The sequence below is a fragment of the Lissotriton helveticus genome, chromosome 9 (genome assembly GCF_964261635.1).
Source record: "Lissotriton helveticus chromosome 9, aLisHel1.1, whole genome shotgun sequence".
Lineage (NCBI taxonomy): Eukaryota > Metazoa > Chordata > Amphibia > Caudata > Salamandridae > Lissotriton > Lissotriton helveticus.
The window spans coordinates 461,437,902-461,464,694 of NC_136070.1; the positions used below are offsets into that span (position 1 = coordinate 461,437,902).

The 26,793-nt window shown below is 44.9% G+C and overlaps 1 protein-coding gene across 2 annotated transcripts in view; it reads left to right on the forward strand.

Moving 5' to 3' along the window:
- LOC144781426 (inverted formin-2-like) overlaps window positions 1-26,793 on the forward strand; it is a 363,383-nt gene that overhangs the window by 329,375 nt on the left and 7,215 nt on the right. For both annotated transcript variants that reach the window (XM_078660278.1, XM_078660277.1), the window contains exons 21-22: window positions 13,889-14,587; window positions 16,349-16,906. In XM_078660278.1, coding sequence (XP_078516404.1) covers window positions 13,889-14,587; window positions 16,349-16,906 — 1,257 coding nt within the window. The remainder of the gene's footprint in view (window positions 1-13,888; window positions 14,588-16,348; window positions 16,907-26,793) is intronic.

Here is a 26,793-nt window from a genome sequence, read left to right on the forward strand (position 1 = left end):
CATTCAGTAGTAATTACTCTGGACAGCATTCCAGTCCTCCATTCTAAGGAGAAATATCTTCCCAGATTTCTTTAGTTTGAGTCAATGGGTTCTCTTCCTCTGTTGAAGATGCTGGTGAACTATCCGAATTGAACTGACCTTAGTGTCTTTACAGAATCATTATTTACATCCTCTCAGGTCATTAACAATGGCAAAATTGGTCATGAAAGACTCTGACTCCAGTTTGAGGGCCTCATGTGCAGACACATTTTAATCATTAGAATGAAAGCCTCAATCAGATGGTAAAGCCTGAGCCGAAAGGGCTACAATGTTACGAGAACATCCACTAACCAATGATAGAATGTCATTAGTTAGTGCCAGCAATGGAAGAATAGGGTAGGCCCTCGTAGGCTTTCCACACAGGTTGCTAGTACACTATCATCTGATGAGAAACAGTTTCTTCTACTGGAGGTTTGCACCGATCGCTAGCATTTTCAAATATGATGGACCAAAGTAATGAACAAGGTCTGGTAGCATATAGGTCTATTTCAACATCTCAAATGCTTTGGTTTCATTTTGCCACTGCTTTTGTGTCCTCAAAATTGCACTCTAGCCAAATCCACCACAAAATGCTGCTGCTGTTTACTTTTGTCTTTGGATTTCTCTCTATATATATGTAGTTATCAAAGCTTAGTGTGCATGTCCACCATGAGAACTACTGACTCCAAGCTATCTCTCCTTTGTTGTCGTAATGTAGAGTTGAAGAGTCATCTGGTGTTTTGTAGCTAGTGTTATGCTAATTTGAATTGTATGGGACTGAGTTTCTTTCAATCTGACCCCAATTGGGATCTCCTTAGCTTCTCCTGCTCTACTGGCCACTGCTAAACCTACATCTGGTTGAACATTGCAGAGAGTGTAAAACGTTTATCAATGGGAACTTATACTTGACCCCATTAATAATGCTACTCTTCATCTCTCACCATAAAGTATCTCATATGAGCTGCTTTAACCATTTAATTTGTTTCTCCTTTTTAAAATGCAAGATTGTGTACAGCAACGTACATATCGGATGCATCGAAAAAGGCATCAGATACACATCTCAGACACAAAGTAGTCGAAAGCCTTGTTTATAAAAAAATAAAAAGGCTTTTAATTCTTTAATTCAAATGTAGATGTGCTTCATGATAGCCCTTTCTCTTTTAGATTTGCCTATATGCGCTTGGTCCATCCAATAAGAGCTTTTTCAAGGCTACTATCAGATTGTATATTTGTATACAGTTACAAAATAAATCTCAGAATTTCAAGCAACAACAGTTTGTCTTACATGGGTGCCACGTCATTAAGGGACAAACTCTGACTTTCAACAATCCTAGTGGAAATACATTTGCAGTATAACCACACTTGTGAATTAAGGAATTTCAGCATCACTTTCTTATTTCCAACCAGAAGGTACATAGAATCCATTGAACTAGCCATCTGTCTAGCAAACTCAATAAAAATTGGAGGAAATATAAAAAAAGAGCTTGGAGCCAAAGTCATGTTGATAAGAGCAGAGACACCACTAGTAATGCTGTCCTTACTCGAAGTGTGATATACCAACTGTTTCAATTCTTATTATTGAAAACAATAAAAAACATAAACCCCAAAGATAGTTTAAGAATATGGCATTGTATCCTACAACTATCTATATTAAAGATAGGTCCCTCGAGATTCCAGTATTCGTATGGTCACAAGAAAACATTCTTTTCATGTGATGACATAGGGAGAAAGTGCTATGATAGACTTTATAACTTACACAAGCAAAGTAAGAGACATCTTGTTGACTAATGTAGTTATGAACTAGAGTTCATCTACTGTAAACATCAGCTCACAATGTGAACGGATGTCAACACCGGGTACCATGAGGTGTAAGAATGGTATACAGAAAAAGAAGCAGCATCACTTGGGCCATCACTATTGTATTGCCATTATATTAGGTTGAACTGTTATTCCCATTTTCACCTGGAATAAGTCGCAAAGTGTTTAACCTGCAACAAAAGGGTAAAATGTTATGATTAGGAATACATTAAAGGCACATACAATTTTATGTACAAAGACACTATGGGAATATCAGATGGGTGGAGGAACAAACTATCAAATGGAGCAACATTGATCTTAAGATCTAATCAGACAGAGGGTTATTGGCTATCTGTCTGAACCCGTCTGTGTTTACCAGTGTCAACCTCTAACAGCAATATTAAAAGGTGATTAATCACATGTTCCATAGTTCCATAACCCAACTAAATTGGCGTAAGATACCTGTATTCCCAGCAAATAAGGTAGAAAGTGCACTTAAAATTAGATGCTGAGGCCTTAATAATTGGGTACGCATAGAACTTATTTTTCAATACACGGTAGCCCAGTGTCAAGGTATGCTCACCATAGGTGTCTTTATAAACATTAGTTAGCCAGTCAAAAGTACCACCCCTTCATTGTTTTATATGTGATAAAACATAGCGTCAGGCAATATTAATTCAACTTTATAGTAGCCAAAAAAAGATGGACCTTTGGAGTAAAATCCATACTATACTAACTTAAATACCCGGTTAAGGACAAAGGGCCATATTATCGAGAACAGCGTTAAAATTATCGCCGCTTTAGCGGCAGTAAACTGCTGCTAAAGCTTCGATAATGGGCTTGATAATATGCCCTTGTGAATTTCCATAGAAGCCTGGGTTCACACCAGAACCTGGGCTTTTATGGGAATTTACAAGGACATATTATCAAGACTTATCACCGCTTTCGGCGATAATTTTAAAGCTGTTCTTGATAATATGGCACAGAATTCAATGTTACCGTATTTATATTTTAACTAGTAGTAACCCAGAAACCATGACAACTCTTTTCTTGGGACAATTTCAGTTCATTCATATTTACTAAGTGTAAAGTTTGTTACTAAATTGTGACACAAGAAATAGGAATTGAGGTTATGGTGGCACATTTAGGTATAAAAAACACACATAGTGGATACCTGGTGGGCTTGCGTGGTGCTAAGTTGAAGCCTCCAAGAATGTATTAAACATCCAATAGCACCAATTAGATGGAATTCTCACCCCCCACCCCTAAAATGGGGGCCTAAGAGCTGTGCCTAGGCATACAATCTAAATTCATTGTTCCATTAGTCAGTGCACTTGTAAAATCTAGACCGGCCTTAGGTAGTTCCGTCTATCTGTGTTCTTAAACAGGTTGTAACTGGTGAAAAATGCAGCAACACATCTTGTCACTTGGCAGCATTTCAGAGACCATGCCCGCTTTATTCTTCTGTCATTCCACTGGCCTCTAGTATATAATATGTAATATTTGAAGCTATGGTCATCAGACATAGAGCAGCTTATTAGTCAACTTCACATTTTATAGCAGTGCAGTTTAGCAGACACAGTCCCTAATGTACATTTCTTTCTGCCCATCTTGACCAACTGTATGTCCTCAAAACCAGAATGTATAGGAATAACAGGAGGAAACCCATAGACCTCGTTGGGATGGGTGTATCGTGTAAGCAAAAACAATTCCCAACAGGTATTATGTAAAGACAATTTCAAAAATGTATGCAACATGCATTACAAGGAAGGAAGAGACAAGGAGTCAATTGATTTTTAGAGGAGGTAGTATTATTTACCAAGAAGCAAGGGGGAAGATCTTTCATATGTCAATACAGTTAAAACAGCACTGTACAGAACGGATCTTGTGACAACCCAGTGACACTTGGTGCAAGGTGCTATATACAATTGGTGATAGTGAATGTGCAAGTGCTAAAAACAACAGCATTGGCGACGCATTAACCAAAGTATTTACATCAAACAATGGCTCCGAAAGACAAGTTATAATCACTTGAAACACAGTTATTTATACAGGAGCACAAGACGTGATATGCGTCGTATAATTCAAGCTGTACAGTCGACGGCGTTTCGATCCCCTTTAGTCGGGATCGTCATCAGGACAGGGTTGTCGATGAAAACAGTGCTGTGGGCAGAAAGGGCAATTTTGAGCGGGGGATCACGGGTTGGGACAAAGCTGGGGGTGAGGTGGTGAACGGGTTGGAGATCAGGTTTATATTAAAGGTTTAATGTGCATAGGATGTGAATGGGGTGGGGGCCGGAGCAGGGGGTCGCAGGAGTGTTTATAGGGGGTGATTAACGTTGAAACATCAAGAGATGATTGGTGTATCTAATTATATCCAGTGATATTAAATTCAATCACGGTGTCAGCCGGTTTTTGGAAAATTAGCAAGTGAATGGTGAGGGCGTACCGGTCAAGAAACAGATGGGGAGAAACTTACAGTTATACCCAGGCAGGCGAGCGAGGGTAGTTGAAGTCCGATTAGTCACTCAATGGTCAAAAGCTGCGGGGGAGCAAGGGATAGGGAATTAAGAAAAATAGACCAGGATCGGCCTGTCACTTAGACTGGAACCACGGTAAGTGGAGTTACCTGATCGTTGCTTTGGTCTGAACAGCGGGCGGGACTTGCTGCGCCTGCGGGGAGGAAAAGTACTGGGAGTAAGCACGAGCCGGTGGCGTGAGAGAGCATAAAAAAAGTCTCAGGTTTCGAATGCACCAGAAGTGCAGGGGATGTTCTTACCTGATTTAAACAGGGCGGCAGAAGGCAAGCGGGGCTCTTCTGGTGGGTGGGCTGCAGGCAATGAATGCGGGAGCTACCTAGGCGCGTGTAGAGTCTACATATAAATCAGGAAGTGCAGGGCTGGGGGCGGAGTCCGGTCACCGCAAGAGGCAGGGCAGGAGGCGTGTAGCAAGGTTACCGAGGTAACATTGGCTAATGGGAAGGCTGGGGCGGAGTCCGGCCATCACTGGAGGCAGGGTGGAGGGCGTGTAGCAAGGTTACCGAGGTAACATTGACTAACAGGAAGTGGCTGGTTCAAAAACAGAAGTCAGGGCAGATCTAGCAGGCATGACGTGATGGGGGCGAGCTAGGCGGACGTATGCTCGGGTCGGGAGGAAAGGCAGGATAGCGCAAGCCGTGGTGACAGGAGCAAGGGCACAATTAAAGGTACTTAATATGTCAAGGCGAGGGCATAAATAAAGATACAAATATATCCACTATACATTTGTACTGAGAGGAAGGAAAAATATCCTTGATACCAATCTATAGTACAACCACATGATATGGAATTTTTACATATCGAAAAACCTGGTTTGAAACCGGATGGTTAAGTACATGGTAATTGTCTATGTAGGTGGACAATGGACTTATACCTAAATGAAGGCTGTGGTAGTGAAATCGAAGGCACAGTTTACGGTACAAATTACATCAACTATACATAGTAATTTGTACCGTAAACTGTGCCTTTGATTCCACTACCACAGCCTTCATTTAGGTATAAGTCCATTGTCCACCTACATAGACAATTACCATGTACTTAACCATCCGGTTTCAAACCAGGTTTTTCGATATGTAAAAATTCCATATCATGTGGTTGTACTATAGATTGGTATCAAGGATATTTTTCCTTCCTCTCAGTACAAATGTATAGTGGATATATTTGTATCTTTATTTATGCCCTCGCCTTGACATATTATGTACCTTTAATTGTGCCCTTGCTCCTGTCACCACGGCTTGCGCTATCCTGCCTCTCCTCCCGACCCGAGCATACGTCCTCCTAGCACGCCCCCATCACGTCATGCCTGCTAGATCTGCCCTGACTTCTGTTTTTGATCCAGCCACTTCCTGTTAGTCAATGTTACCTCGGTAACCTTGCTACACGCCCCCCACCCTGCCTCCAGTGATGGCCGGACTACGCCCCCAGCCTTCCCATTAGCCAATGTTACCTCGGTAACCTTGCTACACGCCTCCTGCCCCGCCTCTTGCGGTGACCGGACTCCGCCCCCAGCCCTGCACTTCCTGATTTATATGTAGACTCTACACGCGCCTAGGTAGCTCCCGCATTCATTGCCTGCAGCCCACCCGCCAGAAGAGCCCCGCTTGCCTTCTGCCGCCCTGTTTAAATCAGGTAAGAACATCCCCTGCACTTCTGGTGCATTCGAAACCTGAGACTTTTTTTATGCTCTCTCACGCCACCGGCTCGTGCTTACTCCCAGTACTTTTCCTCCCCGCAGGCGCAGCAAGTCCCGCCCGCTGTTCAGACCAAAGCAACGATCAGGTAACTCCACTTACCGTGGTTCCAGTCTAAGTGACAGGCCGATCCTGGTCTATTTTTCTTAATTCCCTATCCCTTGCTCCCCCGCAGCTTTTGACCATTGAGTGACTAATCGGACTTCAACTACCCTCGCTCGCCTGCCTGGGTATAACTGTAAGTTTCTCCCCGTCTGTTTCTTGACCGGTACGCCCTCACCATTCACTTGCTAATTTTCCAAAAACCGGCTGACACCGTGATTGAATTTAATATCACTGGATATAATTAGATACACCAATCATCTCTTGATGTTTCAACGTTAATCACCCCCTATAAACACTCCTGCGACCCCCTGCTCCGGCCCCCACCCCATTCACATCCTATGCACATTAAACCTTTAATGTAAACCTGATCTCCAACCCGTTCACCACCTCACCCCCAGCTTTGTCCCAACCCGTGATCCCCCGCTCAAAATTGCCCTTTCTGCCCACAGCACTGTTTTCATCGACAACCCTGTCCTGATGACGATCCCGACTAAAGGGGATCGAAACGCCGTCGACTGTACAGCTTGAATTATACGACGCATATCACGTCTTGTGCTCCTGTATAAATAACTGTGTTTCAAGTGATTATAACTTGTCTTTCGGAGCCATTGTTTGATGTAAATACTTCGGTTAATGCGTCGCCAATGCTGTTGTTTTTAGCACTTGCACATTCACTATCACCAATTGTATATAGCACCTTGCACCAAGTGTCACTGGGTTGTCACAAGATCCGTTCTGTACAGTGCTGTTTTAACTGTATTGACACATGAAAGATCTTCCCCCTTGCTTCTTGGTAAATAATACTACCTCCTCTAAAAATCAATTGACTCCTTGTCTCTTCCTTCCTTGTAATGCATGTTGCATACATTTTTGAAATTGTCTTTACATAATACCTGTTGGGAATTGTTTTTGCTTACACGATACACCCATCCCAACGAGGTCTATGGGTTTCCTCCTGTTATTCCTATACATATTAGGAGCAGCTAGATAGCTGCGAGAGTGGTACCTCTGTGTACTTCATCTAACATACCTCAATTAATAAGGTATTCATCTGTGTATTACCTTCCGGCCTACACACGATGTCCAAGGAGTCCCTCACCTATTCAGAGGAATATATCCAGTCAAGACTGACCGGTCCCTCATTACTATCGGGCACACCTCAGTCTGCGACCACATCTACTGCCCCAAATACTTCCCGTGTCCTATTGGACAAACTCGAAAAGCTGAAGAAGAAACAGATCAGGACGGATCTGCATGCCCGTATGCTTACGGACTACCTACGCTCAGGCGTCATCCCCCTAGGGCTCCAAATTCGCAATACCCCGGCTATTTTCACACAGGACCCCAAATTTAGAATCAGCTTCAGCCATCTAGCGACCACCTGCTCTCGCCATTGGATGGTCCTGGGAATAGATACAGCCATAGAACACAGCCGTCTGGAATTACAAGAAATTGAAGAACTGGAAAAACGCATCCTAGAAGACACCACCCTCACTGATGCCAAAAGCCTTTTAGAAAAAATCAACAGTACCATCGCCACCTTTAACACTTTTGAAGTCAACAAAAAGATTAACAAAATAGAAAAAGATATTAAAAATTACAAAGTTGAGAACACATACCCCTACTTAAACGAGGAATACTACAACACTCAACAGAACCCTCCAAGAACACAGAACTGGGGACGTTATAAGAACAATCAACGCGTCACTTTCTCTGTCTCTTCCAATAGCTCTGCAGACGACACAGACGCAACATCCTCTGGACCACAGCCACTACTACCCCCTGTTTTTTTAGGACGAGGCCGAGGACGCGGGCAACACCCACCACCACAGAACCGTCAAGCAAGGGCCAAACAATATCAACCTCCAGTTCCAGGCAACCGCCAAACCCGCAATCGGTACTATCAATGGGGACAACCACAGTAATCAACAACCAGGATGTAACCACTACTGCCATGTCCATCCCCATTTTCAATTTATCAGACCACACTCTGACCCCAGAAGAAACAAGACTTCTCTCACGTGGTCTTTCATTCGTGCCGACGGTCAGAACCAACTTCCTGGAATTGCAATCTAACCTTCTAAAATTCTTCAGAAGAATCCGGTTAAAATATTTCTTTGCTGATAAACCAGACAACGGAATGAACCAAATCTCTCCGTTTTGGCTGCCCTCTACCTTTAATCCTCCATCCAATCAAATGTCACCTGAAATTCTGGCTCTTGAACGGCTAGTCTTAAAGGAAGTAATGGGTCTCAAAACTACCCCGCGCTTTATCCCCTACAATCTACCCTTGACGGAGAAAGAAGCCCTAAACACCCTCCAAAATAATCCGGGGATTGTCATCAAGCCCGCGGACAAGGGTGGAGGGATTGTCGTTCTAAACAATACACAGTACGACAAAGAGGTTGAACGACAACTCACCAACAACGAACATTATCGTGTTCTTTCTAAAGATCCCTTGGCAGATATTAGACAGAAGATTCTCTCTATCACTACTATAGCCAGAGACAACAATATCATCACCAAGAAAGAATTCGAGTACTTGAACAACCCACATCCCAGGACACCGGTCCTATATGTTCTCCCCAAAATTCACAAAGATGCTAGAAACCCACCTGGACGCCCCATCGTATCAGGATGTGGTTCCATCCTGGAACCTCTGGGGAAATATCTGGACTCAGTCATTAAGGAATTTGTGCCCATCACAGACACTTACATACGTGATACCATGGATTTGATCAATACCATAGAAGATCAACCCTTCGACCTGGACAGTCAAATGATGGCAAGTCTGGACATCGAGTCCCTCTACACCAACATCCCTCATCGCGAAGGGCTCGAAGTAATTAAAAAACTACTGATTTCTAGACCTCAACCTTCCAAAATCCCCACTGACTTCATTATGGACCTTCTACGAGTGGCCTTACAAAACAACTATTTCATGTACAAAAATATATACTACCTCCAAATCAAGGGAGTATCAATGGGCGCTTGCTTTGCTCCCAACTTTGCCATTCTATACGTACATGATCTGGAAAAATCACTGATCCTTAACTCCATCAACCCGTATCGACCCCAAATCCATCTGTGGCGTCGATATATCGATGACATTTTGTTGATCTGGAATGGAACGGCCGAGTCTTTACAACCCTTCATGGACTGGCTAAATTCCTCACAAGAACATCTCAAATTCACAAGTGAGACCAAATCAAATGACCTACCATTCCTTGATGTCATTATACATGCAGAAGAGGGGAAACTTGGAACATCGCTCTTCCGTAAGCCCACAGAACGAAACACCTTGCTACATTATTCAAGCAACCACCCAAGGGGCCTACGTGATGGACGTCCATTTGGCCAGTTCCTTCGAATTCGGCGCAATTGTAAATGGCGCAAAGACTACTTCAGGGAGGCGGACATCTTGGTCATCAAACTTGTCAACAGAGGCTACCCACGACGTCTGGTTAAACAAGCGAAGAAACGAGCATGGTACAACCACCGTGAGGATTTATTAAAGCCGAACCAAAACAGAAAATCTATGAACAGAATCCCCTTTGTCTCTGTCTTCAGCCCGGACAGCAATAAGGTAGCCAAAATAATAAAAAAAAACTGGTCTGTCCTACGATTTGATGAACAATTCCATACACCACCACTATTCTCGTACCAGAGAGGTAATAACATTGCCAACCATCATGTTCGAGCCATCACTTGGCCAACCACCACAACTGAAAAACACACCATCACAGCTGCGTGGGGAATGGCTCCAGTAATTGGACACTTCAAGTGTCAATCCTGTAGCGTCTGTGAGCTAACACTTAACACCAAAGAATTTGTCTACAATGGACAGACTCATCAACTATCTCACCACTCAAACTGCAAGACCCAAAATGTTATTTACGCTATCCGTTGTCCATGCGACCTTATTTACATTGGCCAGACCACCCAAATGGTCAAACAACGGATAATACAGCACAAGAGCAGAATTAACTGCAAAGTACTCACTGCTCCATTGGTCACACATTTCATGGAAAAATTACATACGGACACAGACCTGAGGTGGATGGTCATTGAGAGACCCACACTACCCATCAGAGGTGGGAACATGTCCACTCTACTCAATAGAGCTGAATTTAAATGGATTGCACGGGTTGACTCGGTCAACCATGGGTTAAACACCCTTGATGAATGGACAAACACCATCTCCATCTAATCCCACTGTCCACCTATCTCTTGTATCTATCCCTTCTCTCATTACCTCTCTATACTCTGGATAGAAATGTATAGTTGATGTAATTTGTACCGTAAACTGTGCCTTTGATTCCACTAACACAGCCTTCAGTTAGGTATAAGTCCATTGTCCACCTACATAGACAATTACCATGTACTTAACCATCCGGTTTCAAACCAGGTTTTTCGATATGTAAAAATTCCATATCATGTGGTTGTACTATAGATTGGTATCAAGGATATTTTTCCTTCCTCTCAGTACAAATGTATAGTGGATATATTTGTATCTTTATTTATGCCCTCGCCTTGACATATTATGTACCTTTAATTGTGCCCTTGCTCCTGTCACCACGGCTTGCGCTATCCTGCCTCTCCTCCCGACCCGAGCATACGTCCGCCTAGCACGCCCCCATCACGTCATGCCTGCTAGATCTGCCCTGACTTCTGTTTTTGATCCAGCCACTTCCTGTTAGTCAATGTTACCTCGGTAACCTTGCTACACGCCCCCCACCCTGCCTCCAGTGATGGCCGGACTCCGCCCCCAGCCTTCCCATTAGCCAATGTTACCTCGGTAACCTTGCTACACGCCTCCTGCCCCGCCTCTTGCGGTGACCGGACTCCGCCCCCAGCCCTGCACTTCCTGATTTATATGTAGACTCTACACGCGCCTAGGTAGCTCCCGCATTCATTGCCTGCAGCCCACCCGCCAGAAGAGCCCCGCTTGCCTTCTGCCGCCCTGTTTAAATCAGGTAAGAACATCCCCTGCACTTCTGGTGCATTCGAAACCTGAGACTTTTTTTATGCTCTCTCACGCCACCGGCTCGTGCTTACTCCCAGTACTTTTCCTCCCCGCAGGCGCAGCAAGTCCCGCCCGCTGTTCAGACCAAAGCAACGATCAGGTAACTCCACTTACCGTGGTTCCAGTCTAAGTGACAGGCCGATCCTGGTCTATTTTTCTTAATTCCCTATCCCTTGCTCCCCCGCAGCTTTTGACCATTGAGTGACTAATCGGACTTCAACTACCCTCGCTCGCCTGCCTGGGTATAACTGTAAGTTTCTCCCCGTCTGTTTCTTGACCGGTACGCCCTCACCATTCACTTGCTACTTTTCCAAAAACCGGCTGACACCGTGATTGAATTTAATATCACTGGATATAATTAGATACACCAATCATCTCTTGATGTTTCAACGTTAATCACCCCCTATAAACACTCCTGCGACCCCCTGCTCCGGCCCCCACCCCATTCACATCCTATGCACATTAAACCTTTAATGTAAACCTGATCTCCAACCCGTTCACCACCTCACCCCCAGCTTTGTCCCAACCCGTGATCCCCCGCTCAAAATTGCCCTTTCTGCCCACAGCACTGTTTTCATCGACAACCCTGTCCTGATGACGATCCCGACTAAAGGGGATCGAAACGCCGTTGACTGTACAGCTTGAATTATACGACGCATATCACGTCTTGTGCTCCTGTATAAATAACTGTGGTTCAAGTGATTATAACTTGTCTTTCGGAGCCATTGTTTGATGTAAATACTTCGGTTAATGCGTCGCCAATGCTGTTGTTTTTAGCACTTGCACATTCACTATCACCAATTGTATATAGCACCTTGCACCAAGTGTCACTGGGTTGTCACAAGATCCGTTCTGTACAGTGCTGTTTTAACTGTATTGACATATGAAAGATCTTCCCCCTTGCTTCTTGGTAAATAATACTTCCTCCTCTAAAAATCAATTGACTCCTTGTCTCTTCCTTCCTTGTAATGCATGTTGCATACATTTTTGAAATTGTCTTTACATAATACCTGTTGGGAATTGTTTTTGCTTACTCAAAACCAGAATGGCATCTTTTTGAGACCGCAACTTCTCTGTGGTTGCCGACAAGACTTGGAACTCACTTCCTTTCCATTTGCAGGCAGAGCCCAACTTACTCAGATCCCGTAAAGGTTTGAAACCTGGTGGTATAATCAGTAACTTTGAAATTCTTGGCCCTCTCTTGGCCTTGAAACTTGTCCTTCTATGCTCCCATTTCGTTTAGCCCTCACCTGCCTATTGGCTTACTTGGTTTGGTTTATTTTATCAATAGTGCCAAAACGTTGTGCATATGTGTGAATATAAAACCAGGTCTTGTTTGTACCAGCATATTAGGCATAAGAGCCCTATGATTATCCTGAATGATTTTTCAGAACTGCACGATACTGATATAATATATGCACATTTCATTGTTAGAACAGTTAAAGTTATTAGACACTCTCTCAAACATATTATACTATACAATGTGATCTCATTACATGTCAGAAGTGTCCTTAAATAAGTGTTCATACTGGAGCTCACTGCAGTTACTTAGAGTATTGTTCTAAACGTGTTTGGTTGCCTCCTGGTACATCAGCACCTGGAAGATTTCACTGGACTTGGTATTTCAGTGTGATCACTCTGCATTCTATAGATGTCGTCTCTATTCTTTGAATTAGCACCCCACACTTAGAATTAAATTCACAGGTATTTTTTGTACAAATGTTCCAAATTAAATTCATAGATAGTTTTAGCATGAGAAAGGAACAACATTCAACTATAGGTGGGTATTGGTTTATTAAAGTGGTGGTTATTACATCTGGTAACATGAGAACACGGACCAAGTGACCTTCTGTGGTCCGGTCACTTTAGCAAAAGTACAGACAGAATCTCGCATTCAGTGTAGCTTCACAAGGTTAAATTACAACTATAAAGCAGGTTGAACTGGCGAAATCTTCTTATTTACCACATGTCCAGACAGAACGCTGGAATATTGTCTAGTGGGAGCAACAAACTAGCCAGACCAACTCAAAAGAGCTATCAAGTTAGATAGAATTAGGAGGCACTATGAACTGATGGTTCAATATTGAGCTTGATGTGGACTTCGGTCTTAAAATCAGAAGTTACTGACTCACAACGCCTAAAAAACAAGCAATCCGTGAGTTGAAGTGAAGTGTACAGATTTGGGGGAAATTCCAATAATTTTGGACGGAGTCTGAATTTTTTAAAATCTAAATGTGTAAAAAAAACTTTACGTAAGCAATATCCTATCACACCCAGACTCTGGCATATGGAGAATTGCACATATGTCTATGGAAATGTACTAGTTAGGAACACTAACCGCAAGAGAAGGTTTTAAGGACCACTTCTAGCTAATGTTAAACTACTTAGTATATATAAAATAAATACATATATGATCGGAAAAAGCTCGAGTACACATCACAGGACTTATTTTTAAAACATTTTTTATATAGAGGTCATTTATACAACAGACTCTGATTAGAGCCATGCACCCATACATTTTTGTATGCATATGTGTCTAATTTTGTCTTGCCAGTGTTTCTTATGAATATTCGAGGCTTAGCTGCAGCTTCTAATTGGATCTGCTATAGATAATAATATAAGTTTTGCTTTGCTGGAAATGTTTTTTTTCTGTCACTATCTGAAATGTTATTGAGTTCTAAAGACTATATCTGGTCCTGTTATTTCTTTCAAAGGAAAAGGCGCTACTGAAGTGGCGCAAGGAACAAAGGAAGTGTCATTGGCATCCGCAACAGATGGCCCTGGTGTCCCTGCAAATGTCCCAGGCACCTCAGCTGATGTGGGAAAACCTGGTTCCACAGGCGTTAAGGGAGAGCAGTCATCTACTGATCTGCTTCATAATGGAGATGTTGATGGTCATCAACCTAGTACAAAGGAGAGTGCCATAAAATCCCCTGAGAGTGAGGGGCTCCAAGACAATTCTGAGAAGAAATCTTTCACCCTCAGTCCTTCTGTTGCTGTTGCCAGTGGCTTGTTTTCAGGCGAGTATTGTGCTCAACCTACTTTTGAGATTGATGAGAGTGGCAAACACCATAAAAATGACACCGAACCCCAACATCAGAAACCAGAAGAGGTGCAAACAGTGGATCCTGGCACAAGCAAAAATAAAGACCAGTCAAGTGAAATTTGTGATGTTAAACAAGTCACTGAGTATGCTAGCGCGCAGAGTTCAGCACCAGCATGTAGGACAAACGAAAGCACAGATCCTCAGTCTCAGCCACTGCAAAACACATCTACGGAAACACCCTTGATTGGAGACCAGGTGACAAAACCTTCATTGAATGCAGCAGTGTCCCATATGCAGACAACTACTGACAAACCGTCCCTAAAAGAGTCTGAGGTGCAGAGGAGCAACCTCGCAAAAAGTGGAGAAGGTAACGATGTTGTGCCTGTGTGCATCTTTTGGTTTTGTTTGCTCATCCTATTCAATTTTTGTGATTTGTTTTTGATTTGCAACTTGTTTCAACCTCTCCTTGTGTTAATCTTTTTATAGTTAATAAGTAGGTTTACCAAATGACGCCAGTTCAACGGGACAAGTCATTCCTTGCCCTAGGTTTTCAGTCAGCAAATGAGATCAATCTGATAGTTGTCTCATCCAGTTCAGTTCAAATAGTTAGGCTTTCGAGCCGGGTATCATCCAGTCATAGAAAAGAACAAGACTAAAAGATCTTGGTGACATGCTGAGACCGGTTAATACTGATAAGGTATTTTTAAAATTTTTAAAAGTGTTCTGTTGGGGGCTCTTGGCTACACATCTGTAGTGCACTGGCACTGAGACTATTGTTAGAAATATTATGACGCAGATTGGGCTACTTTTAAAACGTAGAATCCTTTGTAGTCCAACAATAAATAAAAATGCTGCTTCAACGATGAGTTGAACTGGCAGTCGCTCAACCCAAACTTTGAGATTCATCTCCTTCCATCTTCATAGTCCAGACTGGGATTGTAATATACTCTATATTGGCACCACACAGTGTAGACTCAAAAAGTTGAAGAGAGTGCAAAATGCAGCCGTACGTTTGCTGCTAAATCTTACAAGACATGTACTTTCTGGCCCGGCCCGTGCCAAACTGCACTTGCTGCCATTGGGCAAAAAAATATCTTTTAAAGCAATGTGCCTATGCCATAAAATATTTAATGGCAAAGGCGCAGGGTATCTTTTTCCTCTGGTGAACCCTTAGCAGCCCAGTCTTAGGTCTACCAGTGCCGCGTTTGCTTTGATCCCCTTTATGAAAAGAACTTTTATCGGTGGTTGCTCTTTAGGCTTTTGAGCTTTGACTTTGTGGAATACCCTACCCCTTCATCTGAGACAAGAACCTTCAGAAACAACCTTTGAGAAGAAACTCAAAACTTGGCTGTTTAAGCTGACCGAATCTGTACTGCTAGACGCTGCTGCCTGGCTCGCCTGGCTTGTTCTGCTCAGTTTTCTAATTTAGGCTGTTCTTTTTTCCCCTTTTGGTAAAATCCTGTAGCACAATCCTAGCGTGGAGACGCCCCAGTGGGAGTAACCAAGCACTTTACAAAATGTATTATTATTATCTAAATAAATTAATGATGTATTACCATCAATCTTCTCGAGGAATACCATTTTCGTTGTTCACAAGGCGTAGGTTTAAATGCCTATATAATGTGTGTCTTAGCATGATATGTACATATGGGTTCTTTTTCAGCAACATTAGAAACATTGAGAAATATGTCCCAATAAAGAATGTCATACCACCAGACCACTTAAAGAGAACCCCACTCATTTAATAGTTTGAGGCATTACAGTATTTTGTCCAGAACAATTGACCTCAACTGGAAACAAATGGTTGCATAAAAAAGGGTAATGAAAGGGTTATGGAAACGGTAGGTTTCAGGTTAAGTACTAGGCATTCAGTTACATTTAGGGATTTTGGTAAGGTTTACGTTAAGGTTTAGTGTAACGCAGTAGATTTAGGGAATGAGAATAGTGTTATTTTTCATCAAAGTATGTCACTATTATATAACAGTTTTGTTCGCAATATAAAATAAAAGTAATGTCACAGTCTCTATAATAAACACAATATTTTTTATGTTTCCTTTATAATGTGTTCTTTAGTCAGGTGCATAAAAATAGCTATTATTAAGTATTTACTCCTATTTTTCTTTTAAAGGTGGAAGTGCTCCTGAAGTTGACTCAAAAGGACCCTCTTTCAAGCTAGTTTCCAAAGAAGCATCCGACAACACATCACTCGAAAATGACAATGCAAGCAGTTCTTTTACCTCATGTAAATCTGTCACGGCTTCAAGTGGACTGTTTACAGGAATGCAAGCAGTTTCGTCTAACTTAGTGACAGGCAAAGGTAGCACAGAGAACCGAGATGAACCTGAAATGTCTTCTCTGAACTCCAGTGTGAAATCTGGAGAAGTTCAGCAAACCAGTGGAAACAACACAACCGAAAGTAGAAACCAAATTAAGAGGCCTGAAGATGTCAACACTGCCCCAACCATTGATGTCACGTGTTCTCAAAGCACTCCAGACAATGAGGCGGGGACCGATGTCGGATCCACTGTCCAAGTAGAGAGAAGTTTGTCTCAGGTTAGCTCTGCGTCCGAAGAGTTTGTGATGGCAGCTTCTAGTCTAACCCCTCCACAGATGTCAACATCTCCATCCAAACAAGAACAAAAACGACCTGTGTCTCAGAGAAAGAAAAAGAAGAAAAGTGCGGAAGGTAATATATTTTATTAATGCATTTAAATTCTCTCTCTCCTTGTGTTATCATTATATATTTATGGGTGGTTGGGTTCTGAAGTCTGATTCTATTTTGAGTTTCTATACCACAACATCGAAGTACAAAATATCATCCTGTAAAAATATCGACTCCAGAATTTTGACCTGACTATATATACTTCCTTTTATGATAAAGTGGTAGTCAATATTCTAGAGTTCAGTATTATTGCAGGATGGTGTTGGAAGCAATACAAGTGGTAGAACGCCTGTCTTTTCCAGTCTGAAGAACAATGCAGAGTGTTCCTTCCTCTATAAGATGTTTGAAGAGAGAAATGAAAATCCTTCAATGACAAAATTCCTGTGAATATTCTTCAAAAGATGGGCTTGATCACTGTGCTTGTTTTTAAAATGCAAACATGATCAATCAATGGTGGTGCTGTTAGCCTTCAGATGATTTGAAACATACAACTTCCGAGTGGGATCTGCAGTTTATGAAGGTATGTTGTCTTCTGGCTGTCACTGATTTTCAGGGAGTAAGACATTAAAGATGATACTGAAGTGTGGTTTCTGGAATAGTAACAGGAGATATAAGCTTCTAAAAGTTGTTGTAGTTGGTATGATTAGTGAAGATTAACGTGATGTTTTCACGTGAACCTTGTATTCCAAACAGCAGGGGAGTCTGGCACTGTGCTATAATTTTATTCCGATAGTCCTTACATCGATAGCTTATGAAAGCAAAATGTTGTAATATATTTTCTACCGATTTATATTTTTAAATCTGTAGCTGAATTAATAAAATATAGTTTCCCAAATCTTTGCTCATATTGCACTCTGTTTCTGTGACATTCTTGGCACCAACTATAAACGGGATATCTTACATCTTTCTAGCATCATCCGTCAGTTTTTAAAGGTTATATACTCAGATGCTTGTTCATTACTGTAACATCAAGAATGGCTTTTGAAGGGGAACAAGATGTGTACAAGACAACCTCTCTGACTGCGCTTGGGGTTAAGGGGCTGAATTCCTTGCCCGGATGCAGAGGGGAGGGAGCATGTAGCCTTACCATCATTCTAGAAGCCATCTGAGACCCCATCACTCAGCTCTTGACATCACACAAGAAATATTACAATGAAATCTAAAACTTCAAAATATGATGAGTTAGAAACACCCAATAAGAGACACAAGATTGGAATGGAAAACAATTAGTTGTGTTAAGGCTCTTGTGCGGCCAAACACTAGAATAGAATAGAGTCAATAAAGCAGGGTACAAATAAACAGAGTCCTCTTAGTTTAAAATTTGGAGTAGCTAAATGATAAAAATCAAGTTAGAAAACACATTATAAAAACACTGCTCTAAAAACAGACGAAATAAAGGAGCAGGTTAGAATGTTGCAGAAAATCAATCATTATAAAACAAGGCAGATTTTTTTGTCATCTATAGCTAATTCCAGACACTAATTTCAGGGTAAAAATATCGCAGGTTACAAGTAGTGTAGTGACAATTGTGATAAATCACTAATTATTTCCAAGGTTTAGAAGGAGTTGTACTGTGGCAAAGAATAGGAAATGATCGGGTGCCCACTCACAATAATTCTTCACAACTGATAGAGACTTCTAGCCGCAGATTCCTACCTTAGAATTATCCCCTGGCGTCAGCCTGGAACTGAAACTTTTTCATAAGCAGTAACCCTGGGTGCCAGTAGGTGGCGTCAATCAGCTCAGTGTGGCATTGTGGACTTCATCCATGCCCGTGCCGGAAATGACATGCGCTGTGGATGCGCAGTGCCTATATAGGCATCAATCCAGCGCACTGACATCATTTCTTTTCTTCCCAAGCTAGTCAGCGCAGAGCCAGAGAGAGCTACCCAGTCACTTTTTGACTGTCTTTTTTGGACTTTCTGTCAAGGTTTTTTTTGGACTTATTTCCTGGTGTAGCAGGGATATCCACGAAAAAGGCTGAATTCAAACCCTGTGATGCCTGTAACTTGTCGGTGAAGGGCCCACACCTTGTCTGTCTCTGGTGTCTTGAGCACAACCACGATGCCAAGTCCTGCTTCGATTGTCGTGCCATGCACCCCAGGACCTTGAGGGAGCGATGTCTCGAGCTCCTAGCTGCTCTGAATGCGATGCCATGAAGGTCTTGATCCCAGTCGAGAGGAAGGTACAGTGAACAGTCACAGAGCCATAGATCTTCATCATAGTCAAAGCCAGTAAATCCTACAAAAAAAGAACAAGTAGTCAAAGAGGTCTTCAACTTCATCTAGTCCATCGAAGTCATCCAATGAGACGAGGGAGCATCGTCACTTGAGGCCTGGCTCCATAGCTGAGCCCAGGCTGTCTCTGTGCCTCCCCAAGTTCCTAGGAGCTGGAGCAACCCCTGCCCAACTCCGATAATTCTATGAGGCTATGCACCTCATATTTGGGTTGCGCGTCCCCATGGGAGCACCTATGGACCATGTGGGTTTGGGTGGGGCCACCACTGGTTTACCGCTGGCGGGTTCTCCCTCTGCACCAGTTGGGCACCTTGGATCCACAGATGGATCTGGACCGGCACCGGGCATGCCACGCCAGGTCTACCCTAGGCTAGTTAGGTTAGGTTAGGCTGATTTGTAGAGCGCAACAGCTGCCTGAGCAAAGGGGCGTCCCGGCGCTAAAAGCAAAAAAGGCCACTGACAGCAAAGGGTCCATCAAAGCAGGAAAAAAGAGAGGCCCGAGAAACTACCGCACCTAGAGAGATGGGAAAAGATGAGTTTTCAGAGCCTTCCGGAATGTCAGGTAGTTGTCTAAGCTCCAGATGTAAACAGGAACAGCGTTCCACAGCTTTGCTGCCAGAATGCGAAAAGGGCGTCCACTGGCGCGAGCCCTCCTAACCCGGGGAACAGCTGCAAGGTGTTGACCTGCTGAACGAAGGTGACGGGAGGGGCGTAGGTAGAGAGCAGTCAGCCAGAATGCCGGGAGCCGGGGAGTCCAGGATCCTAAACGCAAAATAGAGAGACTTAAACTCCACCCGTTTTGCCACTGGCAGCCAGTGAAGCTGACGAATGGCGGTGGAGGTGGAGCAGCGGCCAAAAAGAGTTCTGGTGGCCACATTTGGACTCTCTGTAGTCTCACAATCTCTGTCTTGTTGGCCCCAAAGTATAGCGAGCTGGCATAGTCCAGTCTCGGCAGCACGGATGCCTGGACAATCATCTGTTGGATGGAAGGGTCGAAAAAGCCCAGCAGGGGTTTAAGCCCCTGCAGGATGCCAAAGCATGTCGCCGCCACCTTCTTAGTCTGGGTTTGAAAACTCAAGTATGAGTCCACCCAGACACCAAGGTTCTTCACTACCTGTTTGGGGGTGTGTGCGGGGCCCAAGGTGGTGGGCCACCACTGTTCACTCCACAGCTTCCAGTATTTCCTGACCAGCAAGACCTCAGACTTGCTGGCATTGAGCTGGAGACAGTTGGCCGTCATCCACCCTGCGAAGTCCACGAGACCGCTTCGGAATTTTGCAGCGTTGTTCAAACAGTCATCGGAGAGGGCGACAACTAGTTGTGTGCCATCGGCATATGACACTATAGTCAACTCTCTCCTCTTGGCTACCTCAGCTAGGGGCTGAACATACAGGTTGAAAAGCGTTGGACTTAACGAAGAGCCCCTGCGGCACTCTCTGTTTGATAGGATGGAATCTGGAGGTGAAGGGAGGGGACGACACCTGAAAGGACCTCTCCGAAAGAAAGAAGATAAACCAGTCCAGGGCGCAGCCCATTAGGGCAGACTCCTTCACCCTCTGTATCAAAATCTGGTGGGAGACCGTATCAAATGCAGCACTAAGATCTAATAGGATTAGTTCCGAAGTGCGTCCCTCATCCAAAGCTGCTCTTAGATGTTCGGTCGCAGCTAAGAGGGCAGACTGTGCTCAGACCCGGGCGAAACCCACACTGGGAGGAGTCCAGTATGGTATTGTCCTCCAGGTAGCCTGACAAGATGGAATTGAAATAGGCTTCTGAGATCTTAGCGGCCCAAGGAAGTAAGGAAATAGGGTGAAAGTTCTCCGGTTTAGCTAGATTGAGGGTGGGCTTCTTTAATAGAGGCATTACCCTGGCCTGCTTCCATAACCTGGGAACCTTGGCCATTGACAGAGACATGTTGACGACCTGGCTCAGAGGTGTTAGTAACACAGTGAGCAGTCTTATCAGCTGGTCAGGCTTCATAGGATCAGCCGGGGAGCCAGATTTAACCTTACAGCAAAGTACACGTAGTACATCCTCAGAGATTGGCGGGAAAGTGGTCAGTGTGTGAGCGGTAGGGGGTGCAACCCCAGGGTCGGGCCTGTACTGACCTGAGGGAAGGTTTTGTAGATGTTATCCACCTTATTTATAAGGAAGGCGGCGAGGTTCTCGCAGTGTTTGTCAGACTTGATGGTGGACATCACCAGTGCCCCACCATTTTTAAGGTTTTTAAGAATAGAGAAAATCCTTTTAGAAGGATTGTGACTGTTTTTGATGTCCTCAGCAAAATGTGCTGCCCTTGCTTTCTGAACGGCCCTGTGATAGTTCTTAATGGCTGACTGATAGCAACTCTTCAGTAAGGGATCAAAGTCTTGCCTCCAAGCCCTCTCCATTCGTTTACATGCTTTACGCCTATTGGTTGGTGTTGTACCATGGGTTAGTTTTAGTGCTCCTACATCTTGATTGTTTGGCAGGGATCAAATCATCCAAAGGATGTCATAGCCAGTCTAGTAGTGCTTCACTGGCGGCATCTGGATCTTCCTGCCAGCTGGGAACACTCGAACAAAGGATGGAACTAAGGTGATCAAAGTTTACCTTGTACCAGGGGCGCTGGAGCAAGAACTTCTTTGATGATTTTCGAGAGGGCACAATCACGGACAGCGACATAAGGATCAGATAATGACCGGACCAACATATCAGGATAGGGTTTGAGACAGAGAGACATAGGAAGTTGGAGAAGACTGGGTCAAGTAGATGTCCAGCAGAATGGGTGCGACCATGTTCCAGTTGGTGTAGCTGGCAGGCCGCCAGGCCAGCTAAGAAGTTTGCTGCTTCTAGGTCGTGGGGATTGTCAAGATGCAGGTTTAAGTCGCCAAAGACAGAAAAGTTGGCATATCTCACGACCGGCGAGCCTACTATCCCAACCAGTGCAACCCTACATTCCTTCGAGGGGCCTGGGGGGCGGTACACCAGTAAGCCAGACATGGTATAGTTGGAGTTAAAGGGGGTCCTGAACCGACCGCATTCATAGCCTAACTGCCACACCGCCGCCTCTAGTCTTCCTGTTGAGGGTAATGATGTTATAGCCCTGGGGCAATGCCAACCCTGGTTCTGCCACAGTGTCAGGTGACAACCATGTCTCTGTCAGAAAAAGAGCATCGGGGGCTCCGTCACACAGCATGTCATACACATCTAGATAGTGTTTAACTAAAGACTAGCAGTTGCGACTAAGCAGCTTAATGTTCAGGCCGTGATCAGATGGATAGGTGGGAGGAGATGACGTGGGCGTCCATGAGTTGAAGCTACAGCTTCTACAACAGAATGGACTCACGGGGAGACTGCAGAGGGCAGGTGTTACTAGCTGGCTTGACGGATATAAGTTTGTCCCTAGAGTAGGAAAGCATTTTTTCCCCAAAACCGGCAGCGTAGCTGGCGTCTGGCGACGTCCAGGCATGGACGGGCGCAGACTGGCTTGCCTTTGGTGCAACAGTGGCGCTTCCGCTCCGTGCGTCCGCTGCGCTTCCGCTGTCTCTGCGTGCCTAAATGCCAGCAAAGTGAGATGTTCCACCCCCTCAACCCCCGAAAATGCGTCTCCAGGAGGGTGATGATGCTAAATCAAGTTACCGCCCTCCACATCAATCGGCCAAATGCCGCGGTGGACCGGAGCGGAGATCAAGTAGGGAAGCAAAAATCAATTAGAGGTAAAAGAGTACAGAACTGAAATAATGCCCCATGTTTACAATGCAATTTTAAAAGAATAGCACCAATTAAAATAACGCTGCAGCTCATACTTATATGCTGCGCGTCCGTGGTCTGCTCTGCCTAAATGCCGGCAATGTGAGTAGTTCCGCTCCCTCCAACCCCGGAAATGCGTCACCAGGAGGGTGACGATGCTGAATCAAGTGACCGCCCTCCACAACAATCGGCCAAATGCTGCAGTGGACCAGAGCGGGGAAAGTGAAGGACAGTCAGGTAGGGAAGCGGAAATGAATTAGAGGTAAAAGAATACAGAATTGAAATAATGCCCCCTGTTTACAATGCAATTTTAAAAGAATAGCAGAATTTAAAATAACGCTGTCGCTCACCTTTGTATGCTGCACGTCCGCGGTCTGCTCTAGTCCAACTGTCAATGCTCCCATTCGCCCTCCATCTGTGCCATCCCCATTCTTATCCTCAACTCCGATCTGAATATGGACTGGTGTGAGAAATTGGCATATGCCAGTGGACTGGCCAACTCCCCAGATACTGGCTTGGTCTCTCCTCCCACTATGCCAATGTAAGGAGGGTGCCATATTTGCTGTGGTGGTGAGAAGGGCGGCTGAGGTCCTGGACCTTCAGTTGCCCTCCGTGGCTGTCAAGACTAATGCCTTGATGGAGTGCTTCAACCGGGGTTCACCCCTTCAGAACTGCTTCTCCCATTTAATGAAGCCCTTATGAATGTCATACTCAGCCATGGTCCAAGCCCTGCACATGGGCGCTGTGGACAGTTAAATTGCCTTCTGCCTTTGCCCTGCCCCAGGGGACCCCTCTTTCCTCACCAAACACCCTACTCTAGAGAGCTTGGTGGTAAAAGCCTCCACTTCTTGAATAAATTCTGGTGCATTCCCTAATGCCCCACTGGACAGGGAATCCAAAGGGCTGGAGACCTAAGGAGGGTAAGAAAATGTTTTCTTCCGCCTGTCTGGAATTACATTAATTAAACACCACATGCCCTTTGGGATTCGGTTGAGCAAATGTTGCCTATGGTGCCCGAGGAGGCCCTGCCCATACTCTACCAAGCTAAGGCTGATGGGAGTGATGCAGCGAAGTACACAATCAGATGTGAGCTGGACATGACCAACTCGCTAGGCAGAGCGGTTTCTTTATCGGTGGCCTTATAGCACCATGCCTGGCTGAGGACATTTGGCTTGTCTGGGGATATCCAATCTTCACTTATGGACATGCCCTGTGATGGCTCCGGCTCTTCGGAGACAAGACAAACTCAGCGCTGGAGCACCTCATGGACAGCAGAGCTACAGCCCGGTCCTTGGGCCTTTTCATGGACCCGTCAACCCCAGTCTGACTTTCAATCCTTTTGTAGCCACGGAAGGGGGTCCTGGCTGCATATCTACCCGCCTAGCCACCATGGCCGAGGATGCAGGACCCACAGACCCCGTGCATCAGGCAGCCAGAGGTCGAACCAGTAAACCCATCCCCCGAACCGCAGTAGCCGCAGTCTCCAAGTCTTTTTAGCATGCCCTCCAAGCATCATGGTTAACCAGTGGGTGACAGGATATGCCATCACCTGCACCCCTGGAGGTCAATTACATCAGACAGCCGGGTTCTTCAGATTGTCTGAAGGGGCTACTCCACTTCGTGACTACCCTCCACCCATGTTACCCACTTACGACAGGCTCTCCTTACTCCATCTCTCCTTACTCTGCCTGGAGAAGCTGTCTTTCTTGGCCAAGGGAGCCACAGAGAGGGTGTCAGTATCAGAAGTAGGTCATGGTTGCTATTCCTGCTACTTTCTGGTGCCCAAGATGGAGAGAGGCCTTTGTCCAGTTCGAGACCTACGCCCTCTCAATTTCTCTCTCAAGTCCCGTCTGCCCCAGACCCCGGAGACTGTATGGTGGCATTGGACTTGTAGGACACCTATTCAGAAATCTCCGCCCTGCCTGCACACAGATGTTACCCGCAGTTCATGGTAGGTTGAAAGCACTTTCATTTTTTAGTGCTACCTTTTGGTCTTATCGGCTCCCCTCAGGTGTTCACCAAGTTGAAGGTGGTGGTTGCAGCTCATATGCAGAGAGCAGGGGTACCAGTCTTCCTCTATCTCAAGGATTGGGTTTTAAAGGCATGCTCGTCCCAGGTAGTTGTCTCCTGACTCCAAATTACAGCGAACCTTCTGCACTCACTGGGGTTCACTATTCACATGCTGAAGTCACACCTGACCGTTTGTCAGATGCTCCGTTTCATTGAAGCTGTTCTGGACGCAGCACATTTTTCAGGCTTACCCTCCAGGACAGTGAGTCCAGGATATTCAGGCTATGATACCAATGTTTAAGCCTCTATCCTGCGTTTCGGTGAGACTGACCTCGAGGCTGTTGGAACTCATGGCCTCCTGCATTCTGCTTGTGACACATGCCCGCTGGCATATGCATGCTTTGCAATAGGTCCTGAAGTTCCAGTCAGCACAGCATCAGGGGAATCTCTCCGACATGGTCCAGATCTCAGAGGGCACTGCAAAAGAACTGAACTGATGGTTAATGAACCGTGATTGGGTCAGCGGCTAACCCCTCTCCCTTCCCTAACCAGATCTGACAGTAGTGACAGATGCACCATTCCTGGCCTGGGGCAGCCATCTGGGTGAGGTGGCAGAATCCGGTCTCTACGTCAAACTGTTGGAGATCCGGGTGATCCGACTAGCATTAAAAGTTTTTCTGCATCAAAGGAAGGATAGTGCAGGTGTTCATGGACACCACCACGTCTATGTGGTCCTGTATTAGAGGGGTAGAGTTGTGGACCCTTTGTTAAGAGGCCCTGCATCCTGGATGTGGCTGGAATGTCAGGGAATTTCCCTGGAGGCCCAACACAAGGTGGGCTTTCTGAATGTCAGAGCAGACAAACTCATTTGAAGAGTCCTAGCGGATCATAAGTGGTGGCGCAAGGTCTTTTTCAGCTGTGAGGAGAGCCATAGTTAGATCTGTTCAACACAGCCGAGAACACACAATGTCAGCCTGTTTTGCACACTGGAGTATCCAAGGGGGTTCTCATTTAGAGACACTTATCTCAAATGGAGCTCAGGCCTTCTCTATGCCTTTCCACCCAACCTGCTCTTTCCCAGAGTTCTCATGAAGATCAGGAATGACCAGGTTCAAGTCATCCTTGTGGCTCTGGACTGGGCTCGGAGAGTTTGGTATCCCAAGCTGTTGAGAATGCGCATCAGTCTTCTAATCAGGATGCCCCTTTGGGAGGATCTTCTGTGACAGCAGTAGGGGCGGGTTCTCCACCCAAACCTGTCAGCGCCCGCCTTCCTGCATGGAGATTGAGTGGCAACCATTGACAGCTTTCACCCGAAGTCTGCAATGTTATCTTGGAAGCACGGCGCCCCTCCACCAAAACAGTATTCGCCAGTTGTTGGAATAAATCTGTGGCATGTTGTGTCAGGAAACACATTGATCCGTTATCTGCTCCCCTTTCCCACGTTCTTTTGTTTATCCTTACCCTAGCCCAGCAGGACTCTAAATTGGGCACTTTGAAGGGTCATTTATATGCCATCTCCGCCTTACTGCTGCTGCTAGATCAGCCTTTTCTCTTCAAGACCCCTTCTTAAAGGTACAAGATAAATTTTTCCCCTAGCTCCCTCTGTTATGCCTCAATGGGACCTTAACTTGGGTTTTACTTTCTTAATGTGCACTCCCTATGAGCTGCTTCATTCTTCTCCTCTTAGGCTCCTCACCATGAAGATGGCATTTCTGGTGGCTATTACATCTGCCCGCAGGGACAGTGAGCTACAGGCACCTTTTTTCCCGACAAACTGGTTCTTCAGACTCGAGCATCCTTCTTTCCCAAGGTAGTCACCTCATTCCACGTAGGCCAGTCCATCACTTTGCCTACCTTTTACGCTCTGCCACATCCCTCTAAGAAAGAGGAGAGACTCCACTGGCTTGATCCAAAAAGAGCATTTTCGTTTTA